Raw genomic sequence first — 19,379 nt, forward strand, 5'->3', positions numbered from 1 at the left:
TATTTGCCTGCAACATGCATACAATGTTAAGAGCTCTGTCATGCCTAGATTCGTGTTGCCATATTTGCTGCTTTTCCCCCCTCTCCCACTCTCTCTCTCTGCAAAATAGTTTGAAGGAGAAAATAAAAAAAATCCGTGTTGGTGCTTAATCAAACAGTGTAAAACCATCGTTTTATGTTTAAGTGTAAATGCGAATTATCCAAAAGATTTAAAGAAATGCTGCAATTTTTCAGTGTTTTTCTTTTCAGTTTGTGTACAATTATACGTCATTTGACTTAATAAAAAGTGTAACCTCCAAAGTTTTAAGATTTCAGGAAACTGATTTAATTTTTTTATGGTTCGGCAAACTTTTCAAAGAAATTTTAGTCCTAGGGAAAAAAAATTACACCGTGTGTGCCTTCAACGACACTTCGAAGTCTAGCCTATTTATATTCATTGCCAACCTGTTGTTAAATTTGCATAACGTCTCTATCTCTCCATGTCCTACTTCTTAAAAATTATTTTTATTTTGTATATTTTTCTACATGAATAATTCAAGCAAAAAGAAAAAGAAAAAAAGGAAAGTCTGGAAAATGGATAATAAATCACTCAAACACCAGAAAAAAGAAGATTGTAGCAAGTTAATTGTATTCTAACAAAAATATCCAAGACATTGGAAGCTATACAAAAATAAAAAGGACCAGGTTCCATAGGCCTAATATTGTATAATTATTCACAAACACTCATAATTTCCATTCCAAGAGAACAAGTTGTTATGGTAATTACAAGCCACGTTTAAGCTGCTTCAGTGATTTAATCTCATCCTTACCTTGTATTAATCGTCAAGTCAAATATCAACAGAATAAATGTGCCGAATATACAAATAACATCGGGGTTAATGTTGTTGTAGCCTGATATTTATTGTCCCGAAAGAAAGAAGGAAAAATGGTTATTTGATTGATTCTAGTTAATAGTTCAGATGCTGCAAGTCGATTGTAGTTAGAGACTCCGAGAAAAAATAGAAACTGTCCGTAGAAATGTCCACGGGGCTGTCCAGAGACTCTGACAAGCTCGGCGAGGCTGCATCGGAGAGCTGCAGGCAGGAATCCGAGGAGAAAGGTTGAAAATCGTGTAAAGAAACATCCAGGGCCGGGGGACTGTCGCCATTGTCCGGGCCAGATGCCGAGCCGGGGCCCATTGTTGACATGCAGCCCGGAACAGTGGGTGACGGGTTGGGAAAATGTTTCAGATTTTTGTCATTGCTGTTCAGCGGCGCAGCAGCAAAGCTCATCGACTCTCCATTGTGGAGCTGCTGTGTGTTGTTTTGAAAGGAGCAGGTATCTCTTTCCAGTAGGGCCCCGCTCTGCTCGTACTGGGGGGCCTCGTCCTCTTCCTCGCTGTGAATGCCGTCCTCGGCGCTCAGCCCCTTGCCGTCCCCGTTGTGGTTCTCCTTGCTCTGGGTCTGCCGCTTGTGCTTCATGCGTCGGTTTTGGAACCAGACTTTAACCTGCCTCTCGGTCAGGTCCAGCAGGGCCGCTATTTCCACCCTCCTGGGCCGGCACAGATACTTGTTGAAGTGGAACTCCTTCTCCAGCTCCAGAAGCTGTGTGTTAGTGTACGCTGTTCTCAGCCGACGGGAGCCCCCTCCTCCCCCACCGCTCTCCACGATCTCAGGCGAGCCTAGAAAATAAGCGGCACAGTAGCATGGGATTAAAAACGCAGGACCCAGCAGTTACATAACCCTGCTGCTCATAAATCTAACGTTATGGCTATCACAGTCCACCAGAGAGTGGCTCACAGCACGCTGCAGCAAAATGGCCGCTGGAGCTATACTGAACCAAACTTATACAGCGTTCACCACCCCCCTAAAAAAATCGTCGCTCTGTAAAGATCTTCATCAGATTGTTTTATAGATAAAATAAGGCTCAGCGTGAGCGTGAACTAAACTCAGTGCACTTTAGAAGCAGTGAGGTCCAGGCTGGTGTGGGATACTAATGAATGCTCCAGCTGCCCTCCTCGGCAAAGGCACTCCATCACTCTTCATTACTGTCACACATCAAAACTCTGCCTCGGCTAGGGGAATAAATCATCTTACATCACCAAACTTTACCCAAACTTTTTTTCGCTTCCTTTTATTGCTTCACACACAATAACTGCAAAGCAACAACCATAAATCTGCCACAATGAACCGACTTAAAGCCTATTTGTTGTTTTGAGGAAGGGCCTTTGCAGGTCTTCAATTTAGCACCAGAGAGTGAAGATAGATCACAGCAGCTCTTTCTGCTTTGAAATAACCCACCTTTCGGAGAGAAGCACACGGGTCCGTTGGAGATGGTAGTAGCAGTGGAAGTCGGCAGGTGGTTCCTCTTGGAGGCTTTCTTCTCCCGCATCCATGGGTACTCCGGGGGTAAGGAGGCGGTAGGCAGCGGGCTACATCCGTCGGGGCTGTGTCTAGGCCGGCCATGCCGCGGATGGCTGCCCGGGTTGAGGCTGGGAATGGTCTGCTCAAAGGGAGGAGGAATCAGTGTCGGGCGTGAAAGCGTCGAGCTCTTGATTGATGAACTTTGAAATGAATCAGCGACAGGGGGGAAAGATGTCAGGCACTCAGCAAGCGACGGCTGACTATTGATAAAACCGCTCTCTCGCTCGAATTCGTAATTCATCTCCTCTCCCTGAGAGCCGAGGAAAGTTTGCACGCGTATTTCTTAAAAAATATTGCAGCTCAGTGATGACGAAAAATTTAAAAAATCATCAAAAAAATCTCCTTGTGGTGTTTTTTTTTCTATTTCACTGATTACGGCCGTATGGGGACCGAGCTGCTATTAAACTATTGAATTCATGGAGACAAGGTTGAAATTGGACCGAATTGCCTGTCACATGATTACCTCTGCCCAATGACAATTTGGGGTTTAATCAAAAGAAGCCACTGTCTGCCTGATTGATCCAAAACTCTGGTGAAGAACGCCTCGCTCAGCTGGGGGGGACGACTGTTTATATTTACATCTTTGTCTGCTGAGTTTATCCTCCTCTCGCCCTGCAGTCCACTCCACTAAGCTACAAAATGTGTTTTTTAAGAATGGCTGACGCGCTCACTATTACAGGGAAAGAGCACAGCCTGGGTGCGCGGATTCGTGCACTCCTCTTTCTCGTCTTTCTCGTATTGTTTGAGGATGTCAGTGGAGAACGCCCCCACCACACACCGCACACACACACCGCACACACACACACACACACACTTCACGCCAGTAGCCCAGCTATTCATACAATCAAGAGTCAGCCTTCAGAGGTGGAAAAAAAAATGAAACGCTCAAAACTGATTTTGAGATTTCTCGACAGAAACAAACCACAACAATGAAGTCTGTTCACTGTGAGGTGAGTTTGGACACCAGGATGAATGTGATTCTTTAAAGGTTTCATAATAATGACATATGCAGTGCATCCGCTGGCATGTGCTGCAATAAAAAGGCCCATCCATAAAGTTAATACTGACAGATATGGCACGTTCAGACCATTTCACCAACCCATAACAGTGGATGAACATTTACAGCTATTGTGCAGAAATTTGCGCAGGGACACACAGGCATGTGTTATGCATATGCGCTCGCAAACAGTGTTATTTTTGTTATTATTATTATTATTATTATTACTATTATAGGCTTTTTATGCTGACTTGACAGATATGATATTAAGGCACATGGCAGTTTCGTTTATTCCACAAAAAGGTATTATAACGAGGTCATGCACGCCCGTGTACGTGCAGCTACTAACAAATATTATAGTAAACCCACAGGAGCTTTTTCTTTTATTATCATTGTTGGTGTTGGTCACAATTTTCGATAACTAAAATCTACCATAATTACTGCCTTTGCACATCTTTGAAACGGTTCCTTTTTCATATTAAGCAGGAAGCCACTCCACAGGCTAAGCCTGGATTTACTGGAAGGGCACTGGTTACAGTGCTGAGAAAGCCTCTCATTGTATTCCCATTATCATTTCTACCTGAAATTGCAATGAAGCAAACACAGTTACAATCGACCACTTACAACGAATCCATTTGCAGCGTTATTATGCGGATGGAAATGTTATTGAATTGCCCTTCCCCGCCGTGTTTGGTTTCATGCCTCTTCCAGAATAATCTGTGAAAACCATGTTTGAGATATTTTTTTCGTTAGGCAGCACATACCGTATTTTCATTTTTAAAAAAGTGGCTCGGTGAGTAGGAGATGGAAGAAGAGAAGTGGTAGGCTTCTCTCAGTTTGTTGCTTATATACCAAACAAAGAGTCCTGGAAGCCTGCGCGCGATCAATCTTACTCGCCAAAAGGTCTGACAGCTCGGTGCCCTCACAACACATTTAAGGCTTCTAACTCTCTGCCGGATCAAATGCAGGCAGGAAGCCGGTGAGAAACACTGGCCCCTCAGATTAGAACCAGTTTCTGTTCACAGACATAGTCTAGCTGTCGCTGGAGGGATATTTTTAAAGATAAATACAAATCCAGCTACACGAGATGCCACCATTTCCTTTTTTATGAGGAGGCGGTAACGCGCCAGCGGTGAGTAGGGCGAAGCAGCGTATTCACCTGGCTTTTATCTTTGAATTCTCAATGCGTTTTAAACTACATTCACTTTTCGTTTAAGTAGCATCTGAGAAAGCGGGGTGACGGACGGAGTTGCTAGGAGCAAAGACGGATGACTTTTTTCGGGGGAATTACGCACAGGCTTTGTGTGAAAGAAAAGGAGTGGGTGGCTGCATTTTAGTGGACCCCAGCCTGTCCTACACACTTATCTTTATAGCAGGACTGATTTAGAACCACTTTCCCACGGATGTAAGATGCCCAAGTCTTCTCTTTCACTTAAAACTATATCAGCGTGCTACCTATGGGTTAAATCTTTGCCTTGTTGTTAAAGCGCGTGCACGCGTGTGCGTGGATGTCTCTGTGTGTGTGGCTGTGTTGGATGCAGAAATACTCAATCCATCAGCTTTTTTTTTTTTTGCAGTGACACACCATGGTTCAATTGTTCTAGTTTTGCCTGCTAGCCATATGTCAGGGCCAGTAATGTTCATGCCCACTTAAATCAATCAGTTTGGCCTGAAATTATAATAATAATAATTATTATTATTATTTAGTGCAAAATTAAAGAGAGCAAATAATGTAGCAAGTGTAGAAAAAAGTAGGCTTGTAAACATTGGTTTCGAAATAAAAGGAGCATGTTAAACATAATGATGTATACACTGTCCACATTTAGTTAATTGCACACCCAAAGTGTAGTCTTTTAGCTCCAGCTGTGTCTCTGTTGTATACTGGAAATTTATAAATACTGAAAATGCCTGCAAAAATTCTAGGACAGATATTAAAATGATAATACTAACAATAATTCTTGTAGCACCTTTTTAATTTTATAAAAGTAAAAAAAAGAATATAATGTCCTGTCTTTGAAAAAAAAAACCTTTTAAATTGATAATTCCTTTTGTTGTAGCCATCTTCACAACGGAGCTGCTTCGTACCGAGCTGGCTTTACCACTCTGGCATCTGCAAATCTGTAGAATAATGAGACCAATAAGCCGCGTTATGATTCTAGTTCAGACTATATCCTCTCTGACCGCATTTGACTGACTGAAAATATCAGCGGATTATTTTTTAAACGATTTCTCATTTAGCTTGTTGTCTTCTTGCAGATTCTCCAGAAGGGCCCCGGTGACATTTTTATTATTATGGATGTGCCCACGCAGATGAGAGGAGGGGAGAGGGCCACCCTGGAGTTTTCTTCACCTCGAATCAAGTGAAGGGGAGGAAAATAAAATAAAATAAAACAAAAAAGAATGCATCGTTTATTACGCATTTTTACTATATCTGCCAATATTTGCCTGCATGTTATTGGATAATATTTATGGCCAATATTCCACGTTATGTTGTATGAAAAAATAGAAATATATTGCCACTTTATATGTGTGATAGGCTACTCTATGATTTATTATTGTTAAAACATTTTTGTTTCTTTTCTTTTACGTCTATTTGCCTGACTATATATTTGGAAACTGATTCGATTTTTTTTTCACCTCCATTTTATTGCAGAGAAACCTAAAGATGTGTATTTATACTTTTTAGTCCACTTCGTGATTTGTGATCGTGTGCAATGCTTCTGCCAAGTCTAAATTAAAATCGAAGGCTATGCTTTCGGTATATTTCAATTCTTTTATTTATTTGTTCTAACTGGAGCAGCATGGAATGTATGACATCGAAAAAAAAGTTTGTTTCTTATTACTTCAATAAAGAAACAGCTAACGTAATATGTCCTTCTTTTCCACCCTTATTGCATGACTGATTGACTTTTACATTCGCTGAGAAAAATAAAACACCTCCTTCGAAGAAGAAAAAAATGGAAACATAGCCTCTAACAGGAACATGGGTTTTCTGCTGCTGAGGAGCTAATACAGACTAACATGTATGGGCTGAAAAAGGGCCGAGACGCAAATTTTCCACCAACCTTCTACCCACACAAAGATGGAGGGGGTGTCAAATAATACTAAAGGACTCTTTCATCTTTCACACCAAACAAAATAAATAACATTAGAAAGTCCAAAAAATGGAAAAAAACACAAGCAAGGGGGAGGGGTTGCCTGTAAGCTTATGACCCTTGCTTTTGAAAACGTATTTTCCCTCTTAATTCCAACTCGTGGCTCTTGAAGGACGCTTACACATAAGTGCAACAAAATGCAAAATGCAACAAAAAAAAAAAGAGAGAGAGAAACATAATTCTTCAATTGCGGATAAATAAGAGGACGGACAAATTCACATTGAAAATTGATAACATGTGTTCATAATACCCTGTTTGAGTTTTTGATTAGAAAACATTTAAAAAAAGATTAAATAAGTCTATGCATATACTGCGCCCCCCTCCCTCCCCTCCCGCGTACAGCCCAGATAAAGGTCTCTGTGAGACAATGACACGAGCAAATTCAAGCAAGTCGTGATTATTTTTCCTACGCTACTTCACACACCAAAAAAATTAAAAAGGGGAAAAAACTATAGGGAACATAAACAAAAGTAGAGAGATTGTGGGAGCCGTGAGGAGGCGCATAAACAAAGCAGTAATATGTCTGGAGGTGGATAAGACAATGGGCGGAGTGATCCAGGCAGCGCCACTGCTACAGATGCGTCAGTTTGGGCGCTTCCTGGATTCTTCCCTGAGAGTAGTGCGGCGTTAGGTCTGTGTACGTCGGTGTTGGATCACACACTCCGTGATGCTGACTGTTACCCATTGTGATTGCTCCATTATACTCCATGTTTGCGGACGGTGGGTGCGTAAGGTGGGCCAGACCGAAAACAGAGGCCCCAGAACTAGGCATTGAGTCGATGTAACCTCCGCCGACATAAACAGGGCTGCCTTGCATGTGCGTCCCGTAACTGCCATTGCCTTGGAGGGGATGCGCGTCATACTCGGGCGTGGCAGAGTCGTTCCCGGGATACCTCTTCTGGGAGGGCGGGCAGTTGTTGAGGGAGTTGTTTAAAGGAGGGGGGTATGACGTAGGCATACCATATGCGTTTTGATGAGGTTTACTGTAAGAATTCGGCGACTGGGATTCATATGGAACACTGTTTACGAGAGAATGCATAGAGTTGAGGTATCCGCCTCCCACACCGCCAGCACCAGAAGCTGGGCCCACGGGACTGCGCGGGGACTGTCCACCGGGAGAAGGCATCATTCCGACGCCTTTCTGATCCTTCTTGTATTTCATCCTGCGGTTCTGGAACCAGATTTTGATCTGTCTCTCTGTGAGGTTGAGCAGGTTCGCCATCTCTACCCTCCGGGGTCTGCAGAGGTACCGGTTAAAGTGGAACTCCTTCTCCAATTCCACAAGCTGAGCGCTAGTGTAAGCTGTCCGGGCCCTCTTTGATGCTGCTGACCCCGGAGGGCTTTTGTCTCCGGGGCAACTCTCCACTGTCAGGATGAAGGAGAGGATGTCAGTCAGTAATTCGTTATACAGAGAGAGGTACAGAGGCAAAGACAGGAGAGTGAAGGCGACATCATGTGACAACACATAGCTGTTAGCAAACTCTGCGATCAGGAGGGGGCGGTGGTGTTGACTGGGGAGTTTACTAAATAAGTTTGCCCACTTAAATATGTATCATAATGATCACTAACACTAATAACGTGCGTATGTGCGTATGTTCCAAACATCTCAATATTTCTAATAAACCCATTCCCCTATGGCAAATCACAGGAGTTATCATCAAGGCTCCATGAGCCATGCTAGTTACATGCACAGCTTCACAGACTTCCAAAAATAAAAGTGCAACTGGACAATAATGGCTCAGTATCTGATATGGAATCAGGTAACCTCAGGTTTACTACTAAAACATCTTGACCCTAATTTCCCCCCACAGTTGCAGGGTAGCTCACACATAATGCAAACACAAGCATTATGTATTCCTCAGGGTGTATGTAAAACAGTTCGCCTTGCCCTCACTGATAAGCTTAAGAGGCTGGATCTTGGCTGCAGAATTGCAAGGTGCTAGTCTACTTACTGTTATGGCAGGCGGCCAACATTTAATAACTATCACTGCCTTTCGCCCAAATCTAAAGTAATAGCAATGCAGGATGACATAATCTGATCCATTGTGTTATGTTATGGATGAGAAATAAGTGATCACGTGGATTTGACGTAATGCCTTAGAATCACACGATTATTACCGGATCGGTTTAGTTTTACTTTTTTGACGACTTGATTGTCAAAAGGCCACTTAGTTTAGGTCATGCAAGATCCTAACTGTAACGTATGTGTCAAGCACTATGCATCTTTCCTACGTGAGTAACAGGTGCGTATAAATAATTTTCATGATAAATACTGGGCGTTCTTCGAACTCATTAACGCACCCTACCAAGCACAATTCAGGCTGAAACCAGTCTGCTTTGCATTTTAACTAAAAAAAAAACAAAAAACAGAGCCCTGATCCACCCGATCCGGCCTGAGTTGTCCAGGGAACAAAGAAGTTTCTGGAATTAGTATATGCGTAAAATGTAAAGGACTTTCCAAAGTTGTTCATAAAGCCTGGGCTTTTATATGTTGTATACGTCATGAAGACTTCTTAACAGCGTAACAAAGTTATGAACATTACGCATTAACTGAAGACTGCTGCTTAATTTATTAAGAAAATCCTCCAGCTCGCAAAAGGTCTTTGAAAGCAATTCTGAAATTAACTCTTCGTTATGGAAGTAAAAATAAGACTCTTCAAACCACTACAGTGTCTTCATCTTGACAATGAGATCTCAATAATAAGATTTGCCGTTCTTATAAACCTTGAACGTGCATCAAGGGTTTCCATAAATCGGCTATGTGATGCTGAAAACAAATTAAAAAAAAAACCTTTGGTGCACTTGAAATAACTAAACTTAATGAAAAGCGCCACACTGCCTTGCAGTTCAGCGATTGCACTTGGTAAGATCCTGGAATGTCATTAGATTATTACCCATTTATTTTTACAGAAAGGAAGAAGAGTTGACTACCCAGAGCTAAACTCAGAACCCCTGACCCCGAATTTCCCTGGCGCCAAAACAGCAGGTTCTACCTTGCGTGCATGAACGTGCGTAAAGGGTTGGGACTTGTTAAAAAACACACAAAAAAAACACCTCTCCTGATACTCATGAGCCACGCGCCTTTGCTTCTATTAGTGCACTATAACCTGCACACCGAAATTAAAGCATATAGCCACTGAATTTACAAAATAAGAAGTTCGTGGGAAGATGTGCATTTCGAAATGTTTAGCTTTCCTCTAAGTAAATACGGACCATCTCCCACACATGCACACTGACCCACAGAGTTTTTCGCTAATCAAAACAGCAGGACAAACTGAAACAACTGTTGTGTGTATTTGTTGTCTGTCCAGGACCATTATGAGATCAGAGGAGAGGTGTGTTTACAGTAGGGACAGGTCAGCTGCAGGGCAAAAGAGACAACAAATGGTGATATCTACTGTTAATGTGGCATACAGTTTTTCCGCAGTCTAAAACGTCATATTGCGCAAATAATTTGTAACAATCCTTACAGATTTTGACCAGGATGCAGTGTAGCCAGTCTGTCAGTTTACACTGCACTTCACTACAACTGCAGTGTAGAATAAATAAATGTAATAGTAAAGGGTATGTGTGGGATTATGGTAATTATACATTACAGCAATAGCAATGTAATTCAATGACACACTGATTATTAATGATTTAAAACATTTAACAACTTCCTGTCCCCGATGCAGAAAACACACCATTGTGACCTTCCCAGGGGAAGTATTGTTCTGTTGTGGGCCCACCCCCCTTTCCTCGTAAGCCCTTACCTGCTCACCCCCTTGTGCATTGCATCCTCTCTAAACCAAACTTGAGCAACTTTCTGGTTGCAGACCAACAAAGAGTGTGGATATTAGAGGAGCAGTCATGTTAATGCAGTGAGTACCTGAACTGGAGCTACTGGTGGGTTTCTGCTTGGTGTTCTGACGGGATTCCTTCATCCAGGGGAAGATCTGCTTGCTGCGAGCGGTAGAGGTCGGGGAGTCGTTCTTGGCACTGACTGGTTGGTTGGATCCGTTGCTTGTGTTTTGGCTGATAGCACCGGGGGACTGTGAGGGAGGGGGTGGGCCTGATACCGGCACCTGCGGTTGATTGCTTTCGGGATGAACCTTGGACTGCGCCGCCTGAATGGCTGTGGTCCTGTCGCAGCTCTCCGCCATCTCCCCGGGCTTTTGCAAAGCCACGGAGCCGTCAGGAGACTGCAGGGAGCAGGCAGGTCGATGGTACTCACTTTCCACATGAGAGGCCCGGGGATATTGGACCTGATTGGCATCATAACTGAAGCCATTTGCGCTTTGATATGGATAGCCACTGTAAATTGCGGAGCTGTCGTAGTAGGTTGCCTTTTGCATCTCGCCGTTTCCCAATATTTATTTCAGAAACTGACAGGGTCTTGACACCCTTGTAGAATAACATTGGCACCCCGTGGTCACGTGACGCCTCTCCGCCAATGGCCTCCTTGGGTGAACCTAGGGTTACAAGAAGCACTGTGAGGAGAAGAAATGGTGGCGATCCATCTTACTTTTCAATGCAGCCCTGACACAGGAGACTATGGAGGCAAGATAGGGCCAACAATTCTGTGGACTATTACCGTTTACCTTATGGCTTACACGGGGCACAGAGGCACGCACTAACCTTGTATTACCATCTGTGGCGAACATAAAACCATTTTAAAAGCATTTCAGACTGTCAAATCATTTAGAAACGCGAAAAGACGACGGGTGGCGTTTTAAAATATTTGATTCTAACTAACAGTGAAGCAGAATATAGTTAGAGTAGGCCTTATGGAGAAATGCGCTGTGGAAATAGCTTGTTAGAGGGTTACCACACAGGAAAATAATATTTCTTTTACACTGTTATTCTACCAACAGGGCTGTCAACGGTGTATCTAATTTCCTGTATAGCGAGTGAAAAACATACCGTCGGATCCACAAACCTTCAACCTTTTATTTTTTACTTTTAGAAAAAATTCATAATTTTTAAGAGAATAAAATATCCCTGAGCTTGCCACATAGTCTGTCTCTTTTTTTTATCCCCCCCCCCCCCTTTTTTTTTTTTCTACGTTTCCTCATAATAGTAGAAAAATTGTAAAGGCCCAGAGGAAACCTGAAAAACCGGCCGGCGTCCGTGCATCTCCATGCCCATGGTTTGAACTTTGTTCCATAGTAGGCCCATAATAATGGCTGCTGTCGCTGTCTGAGCGGCGGCCGGTCGCGGTGATATATGAGGGCGGGGGGGTCAGTGAGCCGGGACTGCCCGCTCGGAATGAGCGGCCCGGTGAGCAGCCAAGCCCTAACAAAGCAAGTATTAAGCAGACAGAAACCCGGGGATGGTACAGCTAGAGGCTGCTGCTGGAGCACCATAATTCATGTAGGTAACCTCGGGGAGAGACTATAAACTATGATAGACAAACATCACTGCTCTTTTGGGGGAAATCTTTTTATAATGGGACATTAATGGGACATTAACAATGAGACAGTGGATTGAACAGCTATTATTATTATTATTATTATTATTATTATTATTATTATTATTATTATTATTATTATAAAGCTAATGATTTTCAGTAGAAATAAAATATTCCCATTCATTTTCGCATTTGCTGTCTACTCTGTAGATTCTATAGATTTAGCCATTATACATCGTTTGAATAAAGCAAATAAATACATTAAATTATATATATATATATATATATATATATATATATATATATATATATATATATATATATATATATATATTGCATTTAACACAGTTGAGATTTTAACTGATGAGTCGGGTTGTTTTATGTCTGATAGCAAAAGTTACCCGGGCAATAAAAATGATTTAAAAACAGGGTTTAAAACAAAAAGGAAGCCCTCTTGCATGTTTCATAATCCATAGCCCCGAAGCAGACACATAACTATGCGATGCATCATCATAAAATGAGCACACGGAAAATGTAAATGTCGAGCAATTCTGGCCTGTGCCGTTCTGCATACAATAACAAAAAGCAAATCAGTTTCAAAATGCCCTCAGCGCTGTTAAACCGCAGACTGAAAGGACGTGTCTTCACCGTGTCTGCACTCGTGATGACCGGGAAAAGATATCACGAAGCTCTGTGGTGTGTATCTCCAGGCGAACCATTGCGATAGTCATAAACGGCAGAGAAAAGAGAGACAAAAGACAGACTTGAGCTCTCTGCGCAGCCCCTCCGCTCCACGCTGGAGAAATCCGGCCGCCTGACTGTGTGTGTGTGTGTGAACTCTTCCTGAACCGAGATCTAAGTCATACGGTGATAAATCACCGCGCGACATACAAACTCAGCCATTTACAACCGAGGGAGCCTATTCCTGGCCTGCTTACCTTATCCTCTTACGACGAATGCAGAGCACCAAGCAATATTTTCTCATTCAGCGACGAAATCGATCAAAGCAGTAATCCAGAGAAAAGTTTAAAGACAGGGCTGACTGGGTGAAGCAGCGGTAGCAGACTGCGCCCTGCCATACACCGAGCATTAGCAGCCACAACAACAAAAAAAAAAAAAAAAAAAAAAGGAAGAGCCAAGAGAAGCCCCCTTTTTTTCCTCTTTTCCTTTTTTCCTACTCGACGTGGACGGGTAAACCGAGATTACGAAAGCAGGCGTGAGCTGTCGGGTCAACGAGATAAGACTTATCTGGCCCCAAGATTGAATGTATCGTCCTGCTATAGAGCTATGACCAGGGCTTCATAGCAATATTAAAGTCGGCCAAGGCTATGCTGGTGTATGTGATCCTTCACTAGTACCATGCAGTCACCAGTGAACTGCCCCGAACCAGAGCGTCACCATAGACAAGAAAAATTATGCAAATGAAGTAGCGCCTTGGAAAGCCTGTTCAAATCAAGTGGTTGCCTCTCCTCCTCCCCCAACCAAATGAGGTAGTGCGTCTAGAAGAAAAAATATATACATATATATATTTATATCTCTACAAAAATAGCACAGTCCTTCCCTAAAGTGTTTTAAATCTTTTCTGTTATTATGTACTCCGTGGCCTGCAGTGGAATTATGAACCCAGTGAATGAGATGGGGGGAGAGAGAGAGAGAGAGAGAGCTGGAATACAAAGGAATAATCAGGCCCCGACCATGCTGCATTTCCATTTCCATGGGACATAAAGGGCTTCTATCCACGGCTTAATCATTAACCCGCATTTCTGCACATTTTGGCGAAAAAAAAGGAGACAACAGTGCGTTTTCATTTTCTGTGCCAGGTACGCCCTTTATGGCTTTTTAACACGAGAATAAAATAAATACCGAAATACACCGAAATACTGCGCACACGCCGAGACGCTCTCACACACGCACACACAAATATCTGTACATATAGTTGTGCTTTCAAATAGCTGAGATTTATGAAAGCATGGCTGATCAAAGCTGTATTCGATTTATATCAACCCCCTCCAGTAGCATGGTGTGAAAAATGGGCACAAGTTTCATCACCAAAAGGCAAAGTGGAGGACATGCAGCGAGGACCAGGGGAGAAGAGAGCGGCAGCAGGGGGAATCCCTCAGCATATTAATGCTGTCTTTTGCAGCCAAAAAGAAAGCCTGAGAAAAGTAGATTTATGTCCTCTCAGCTTCCCCGGGCTGTAAACACGTCCAGAGCTGCAGCTTCTCTGCTGGTTTCAGGCTCTGGGACAAAATTCAGTGACACAATTAGAAACTGTAGAACACACGGACGGCGTGGGAGGTTGAGTGGGACCCAAAAATTCACATGTGAGGGTTTTTTAAGCTAACTGCGCTTTTTTTGCCCCCCCCCCCCCCCCAACCAAAAGTAGCCAGTCTGTATAATTATTTACTTCTTTGTGTTGTGCTAAAATGCTGATTCGACTTTCTCTTTAATGTGGCCCTGAGGAGAGGGTTAAAAGTCAGCGGGGCTCGTATACTGCCGGACATAATAAGGCGCAAAATGTGGGAAGGAAAAAGAAAAGAGGAAAAAGAAAGAAAGGAATTTTGATAAAAGAAAAAAATATTTTCAAAAACTTCAGTTCTGTAAACTGTGGCAGCTAGAAGCAGATGGCTTTCACAGAAAGTGGTTTTTGAAATGAGTAAGGCACCGCTCCAAGAGCTGCGATTCCTCTCGTCACTTTTATAGTGACAAATTGCACCACAAAGACAAGTGGAAGAGAAGGAATTATTGCTCTCGGGCTGGTCATATTGCTGCTACAAGGAAATGTACAAGCCATAGGCTGCTTCTCTATCCCTGCGAGTGCTTCGGTGGGCGTGTGTGGTGCTTATTAGAAACTGAATAAGGATATCACCATCAAGCATTCATAACACAAATCAATAAAGATATATGGACTTACCGAAGGCAGTTCAAGGTGTCGGGGAGACCGTGCGTTGGCCAGAATTTACTAAGCTGGAATTCTGCAACGAGGAGTAGAACAAATATTAACATTTTCTCGGAGAATGATCCAACATTTCAACGATTTTGTAAATTAAATTAGTGTGGGTTTTATTTTAAATCCAGGGCTCCAATATACTGTTAAGATCGAATGTAATTATAAATAATAAGGCAATTGTTGTTATGCGTGCGTTGTTTAGGCCCGCGCGTCATGACTTAAAAAATTAAAGTCAAACATAAATCTTTAAAAATAAATAAATAAAAAAGAACAAATGAAATTAAGTCATCTTTTATTTGGGATTATTTGATTAAACTGCAAGATCCAATGAGACGGGGTTTTTTTTGTTTTTTTTAAACAAACTATTTTTAGTCAAGTAAAGATATCTTTACAGTTTAAAGGAAGCAGTCAATTTTAATTCATTTTAACATAAAAACACAGACTTACACACAGACAACGTCAGTCTATGAAAAACAAATACACAAAATAGAAAACAGAAAGTAAAAGGCCAAATTCTGATATTCTTCGTGGACAAACAGCGTTACAGCCACAAACGGCTGGTTATCAGCACAAAATCATAATAACATAAAAATTGGCCTATATGCAAATAACGCATTTGTTGTTTCCCTGCTGGCCGGCAAGCAATTTCTCCACAAATGGATCGAATAGTCATTAGCTCTGGCGCACCATCTTCCCCAAGTCCCCGCGCCCATAAATCAAGCAGGAGCGCCGTGACCTCAGAGCGGCCGCCCGGTCCTGGATGGCACTCCGTCTTCCATTATATCCTCGTTTCCCTGGCGGAGCGACACAACCCCACCGCTTTCCTATACTTTTTTCTTTCTTTCACGGATCTCATTTTGATGTATGATTTACGCACAAAAACGTAAAGCAACGAGATGTTTTGTTTTACAGAGGTGCCGAGCGCTTTGACTATTATTATTTATTTATTTAGCTTTTGCTTGGAAGCCGATATTTAAATGGCTGCTTTATTAACACAGGCCTCTTAATCCAAATGGTATAGCTCACGCTGTTAAAGCAGCAATTAATACTGAAATCTCCCCCCCCCCCCTTTTTTTTCGCGCTTCTGTTTAAAGTTTTGGACTGAAATTTAAGCTGCATTTATCACAGCGTTGGGCAAACAAGCATAAACTGGAACAATGTCTCAACCTTAATGACCCAGACAAATCCTTAAATGGTTATGCATACAATCTGTATAAATCGCTCTGGTCTAAGGTATTTGCTTCGCTCTGTTAGCTGTGATAACTGAGATATTAATACATAAATGAAGCTTCTTGATATGTGTCAATTTGATCTCCCTGCAAAAAGAAGAAGCCCTGGACCCTTTGTTACTGACCTCTGCCTCGCGCAGCAATAACTCACGACAGTAATGAACAATCAGCGGAAATACCTCAAAATAAAATCCATCCTCCCAAAGCTCGAGCTCTGACTCCGTCCGCGTGGAAAAACATATCCGTCCGTGACAGCAGAATACATCCACAAACCCGGAATCCTCTTTCTCTCAGACTGCCTCTACTTTCTTTTTTCCTCCCCTGGATAAACAAACTACAAAGCCAGGACTCCCCTCGCGGAAAGTGGGGGTAACCCGCATATAATCTGCATCATATGGCCAGACCGGGGCTCCGGTTTTCTTCCCAGTGCCATAACACCGCGCAGTATTATGCGCCGCGCTCACGTGACGCAACGTCAACTTAAATCCCTTTTATTTGAGCCCGTGAATCATTAATGGAGGCAGTCATTGCCCCCGAGGAGAAACGGATCAGTTTGGAGGGAGAAAAAAGAGGGGTATGTGACACTGCAATGTATCTGGCAGAGGAGCAAGCCTCTCGCAGGGCAAGCAGCTTCTTTTTTTTTCCACGTGTCGCCCATTCAGGGGTAAAGACTGTTCTGTCAGTTTTAAAGTGCCATATATTTGGTGCCTGTTAGCAGCTGAAAGAGCTAATCCTGCCGTATTATGCTGAGCTTCGAGTGCACAGTAGCCCCGAGCCACACTGTAACGAGAGTGTTTTGCGGAGTAATAATTCGCGTTATGTATGGGGATGGCACCCCCACTTCTAACACACACACACACACCTTACTAAAAATAATTTAAGAGTGGAATAATAATTACTCCTCGCTGGCAGTGAATGTGCTTTTTTTCCTTCTCTGTAACAACACAGTCAGGTTTGAGAGGAGCCTTGCAGAAAACTCAACTCAATATCGCCCCCCAAGTCCTAATTGTCAGACTCGTGCTTTGGCACCACTTAGTCAGCCTCTGGTCCTCCATCAGCAAAGTCTGCACAAATACAAACACGTTACACGTTTACCTGTCCTACATGAAGGAGGCTGAGCGTCTTGGTGGATGTGAGGGCTGCCTGTCAGTCAGCAGAGAGCGGAAAGCGGAGCTGAGGTGACCAAAGCGCGGCTGCTCGACCCCGCTGATCAGTACATGGACCCCCATTAGACCTACATGCACTTACGCGTTTCCTATGAACAGCTGAGTGATGGTTGAAATTACAAGCTGGCGCAAAGGTTAAGGGTTGTGGGGGGATTTTTTTAAATTATCATTCCACCATGTCTGCCTTGATATGAAGCAGTTTCTATATAAATAGTGTACCACCGTGAAATACATCCGCCTTCAAACATTCCAGGTACTGCCAAAAATCCCAGCCTGGAAGAGCTTTTGTACTTCACGGCACCGTTTGGCGCTTGTTTTCCGTCAACACTGAAGCAGCAGCGGGCGTGGAAAAAATTCCACTACAACTATTAATCATTTGGGGCGGACATAGAAAGCATCCCCACTCCCACATCAGCTTTTGTCCTCTCAAACTACAACTTGAGCGGTAAACTTTTAAAAGGCAGGAGCAGAGGAAGAGCCCCTCTTATTAGCTCACCTTCCTCACATTTAACATTTATTTTTTTAAAGAAAAATAAGGATAAGAGTTAAGAGAAAGAAGGCTAAATTTGCACTTTAGGCTTTGGAAGCATGAATGTGAAGAGATGGGCTCTCTTTCCTTTGTTAAAGCAAATGCTAATTTTGTTTAATGTCTTCTGTAGATTTGAAGCTGTCAGCGGATTTATGGCTTGACACGGCCCTGCTCTGGAAGACAACCCCTACGCCAGCTTTTGCCATCGCACCTGAACTTTTCCCTGACCCAGGACAGAGGCATGGAGTCTTGAGTGGAAAGTTATTTGGAGTTCAAAAACAAGGAGAAGTTGGAAATCAAAAGTCCTCAGCTGGTAGCCTACTGATTTCACTTTTTTTCCCCTAACCTACTACTTTCCAGATTTGCATTTAGTTCCGGAGAAGAAGAAGCAGCAGAAGAAAACAAAGCATAATAAAGCAGTTAAAACTTTCTCCTTGAGCCAAAAGTAGCTGATTGATTATGTTTTAAATCTCGGGCTGTTTTCGCATTAAACAACTGTATCAGAGGTATTTACACAAATCAAGGCTCCTTATCACTGTCAGCGAAGAGGAGTTAGAGGCAGAGACCTCTGGATATTAGCCAGACGGCGGTCCATATCTTCCCACAATGTTGACACTGGGAGCTCTTAACAGCCAGGCTTGGGTTACCGACACTCTCAGACCAAGATAACTCTTTCTGCGAGGTTTACACAGCCCAACATCAAGGCTAAAGCAAAATTCAACGCCTGAAGCTGAGGGGAGCCACCTCTGATGAGCCCACACCAACACTGTGGCGGATTAGGACGACTGACATGTTTTTGCATGAGATTGTTGTAATAAAGATATTTTAATTTACATGTTGAACAGACTCCTGGCTTTTTTTTTTTTTTATTGGAAATGACCCAGCAAGCTTTAGTTGCAAGTAAATTTTGGAAATAGCCTTATGTCCACAACAACAACAATAATAATAATAATAATAATAATAATAATAATAATAATAATAATAATAATAATAATAATAATAATAATAATAATAATAATAATACTATTGTGTTCACTCTCACTGAACTGTCCATTTATTTCTTACACTTAAGGGTTTAAAGCAATATAATCATAACGCTGTTTAATAATTGCTATCATCATTCCAGATTGCTATTAATATTATTTTACTTTTATTTATTTTTATTGGGATGCGTGGTTTAGTGCATGCAGTTATTTGGAGCTGAACGTTGCCAACATAAATACTGACTGTTTATTTTGGTTCATTAAAATTGTATTGCATAGAAGCGTCTCAGTTGCCACACACAGAGAGAGACACAGAAACACACGCAGTAGATTTTACCTCTGCACTTATATGTGTATTACTTATTTTAAAACAGATTTGTGTTCAGTATTTAAAAGCAAAGTTTAGACTGAATGTGACCATCGTAATGCTCTTGTTCTTGTTGTCCATAGGAGGTCCAGTAAGCAGGCTAAATAGTCTACACTTACGTAGCACTTGGTAAACTAAGCGCTTTTCATTGTCTTTGCAATTTGGCACCTAAGCTCCAATGCACGGTGCTAGCCTTCAACTGGAAGCAGTTTG

The 19,379-nt window shown here is 42.4% G+C and overlaps 2 protein-coding genes across 5 annotated transcripts in view; both read right to left on the reverse strand.

Moving 5' to 3' along the window:
* Positions 1–605: 605 nt before the first annotated feature.
* On the reverse strand, positions 606–3,160 carry LOC113014086 (homeobox protein Hox-A2a). Its single transcript, XM_026155381.1, has 2 exons — positions 2,279–3,160; positions 606–1,659 (listed from the first exon to the last, which is right to left on the reverse strand). Exons 1-2 carry the CDS (start codon positions 2,640–2,642, stop codon positions 947–949), a joined length of 1,077 nt encoding a protein of 358 aa, XP_026011166.1. The 5' UTR covers positions 2,643–3,160; the 3' UTR covers positions 606–946.
* A 2,996-nt stretch (positions 3,161–6,156) lies between these two features.
* hoxa3a (homeobox A3a) overlaps positions 6,157–19,379 on the reverse strand; it is a 31,914-nt gene continuing 18,691 nt past the window's right edge. For 2 of the 4 annotated variants that reach the window (XM_026155377.1, XM_026155378.1), the window contains 3 exons: positions 14,857–14,917; positions 10,422–11,004; positions 6,157–7,918 (listed from right to left, as the gene is read on the reverse strand). In XM_026155377.1, the coding sequence (XP_026011162.1) occupies positions 7,125–7,918; positions 10,422–10,887 (1,260 nt within the window). In that variant the 5' untranslated portion in view covers positions 10,888–11,004; positions 14,857–14,917 and the 3' untranslated portion in view covers positions 6,157–7,124. Of the gene's footprint in view, positions 7,919–10,421; positions 11,005–12,880; positions 13,032–14,856; positions 14,918–16,300; positions 18,647–19,379 lie in introns of those variants that run through there. The other 2 variants (XM_026155379.1, XM_026155380.1) reach the window with 2 other exon arrangements.

Source organism: Astatotilapia calliptera, chromosome 22, assembly GCF_900246225.1.
Source record: "Astatotilapia calliptera chromosome 22, fAstCal1.2, whole genome shotgun sequence".
Taxonomy (NCBI): Eukaryota; Metazoa; Chordata; class Actinopteri; order Cichliformes; family Cichlidae; genus Astatotilapia; species Astatotilapia calliptera.

What these genes read in the sequence shown, in the direction of transcription:
- LOC113014086 (XM_026155381.1), bottom strand. Translation starts at nt 2,642, where the DNA reads ATGAATTACGAATTCGAGCGAGAGAGCGGTTTTATCAATAGTCAGCCG. An exon ending in CGTGTGCTTCTCTCCGAAAG is followed by an intron (nt 1,660 to 2,278) that starts GTGGGTTATTTC and finishes CTTATTTTCTAG; the next exon opens with GCTCGCCTGAGATCGTGGAG.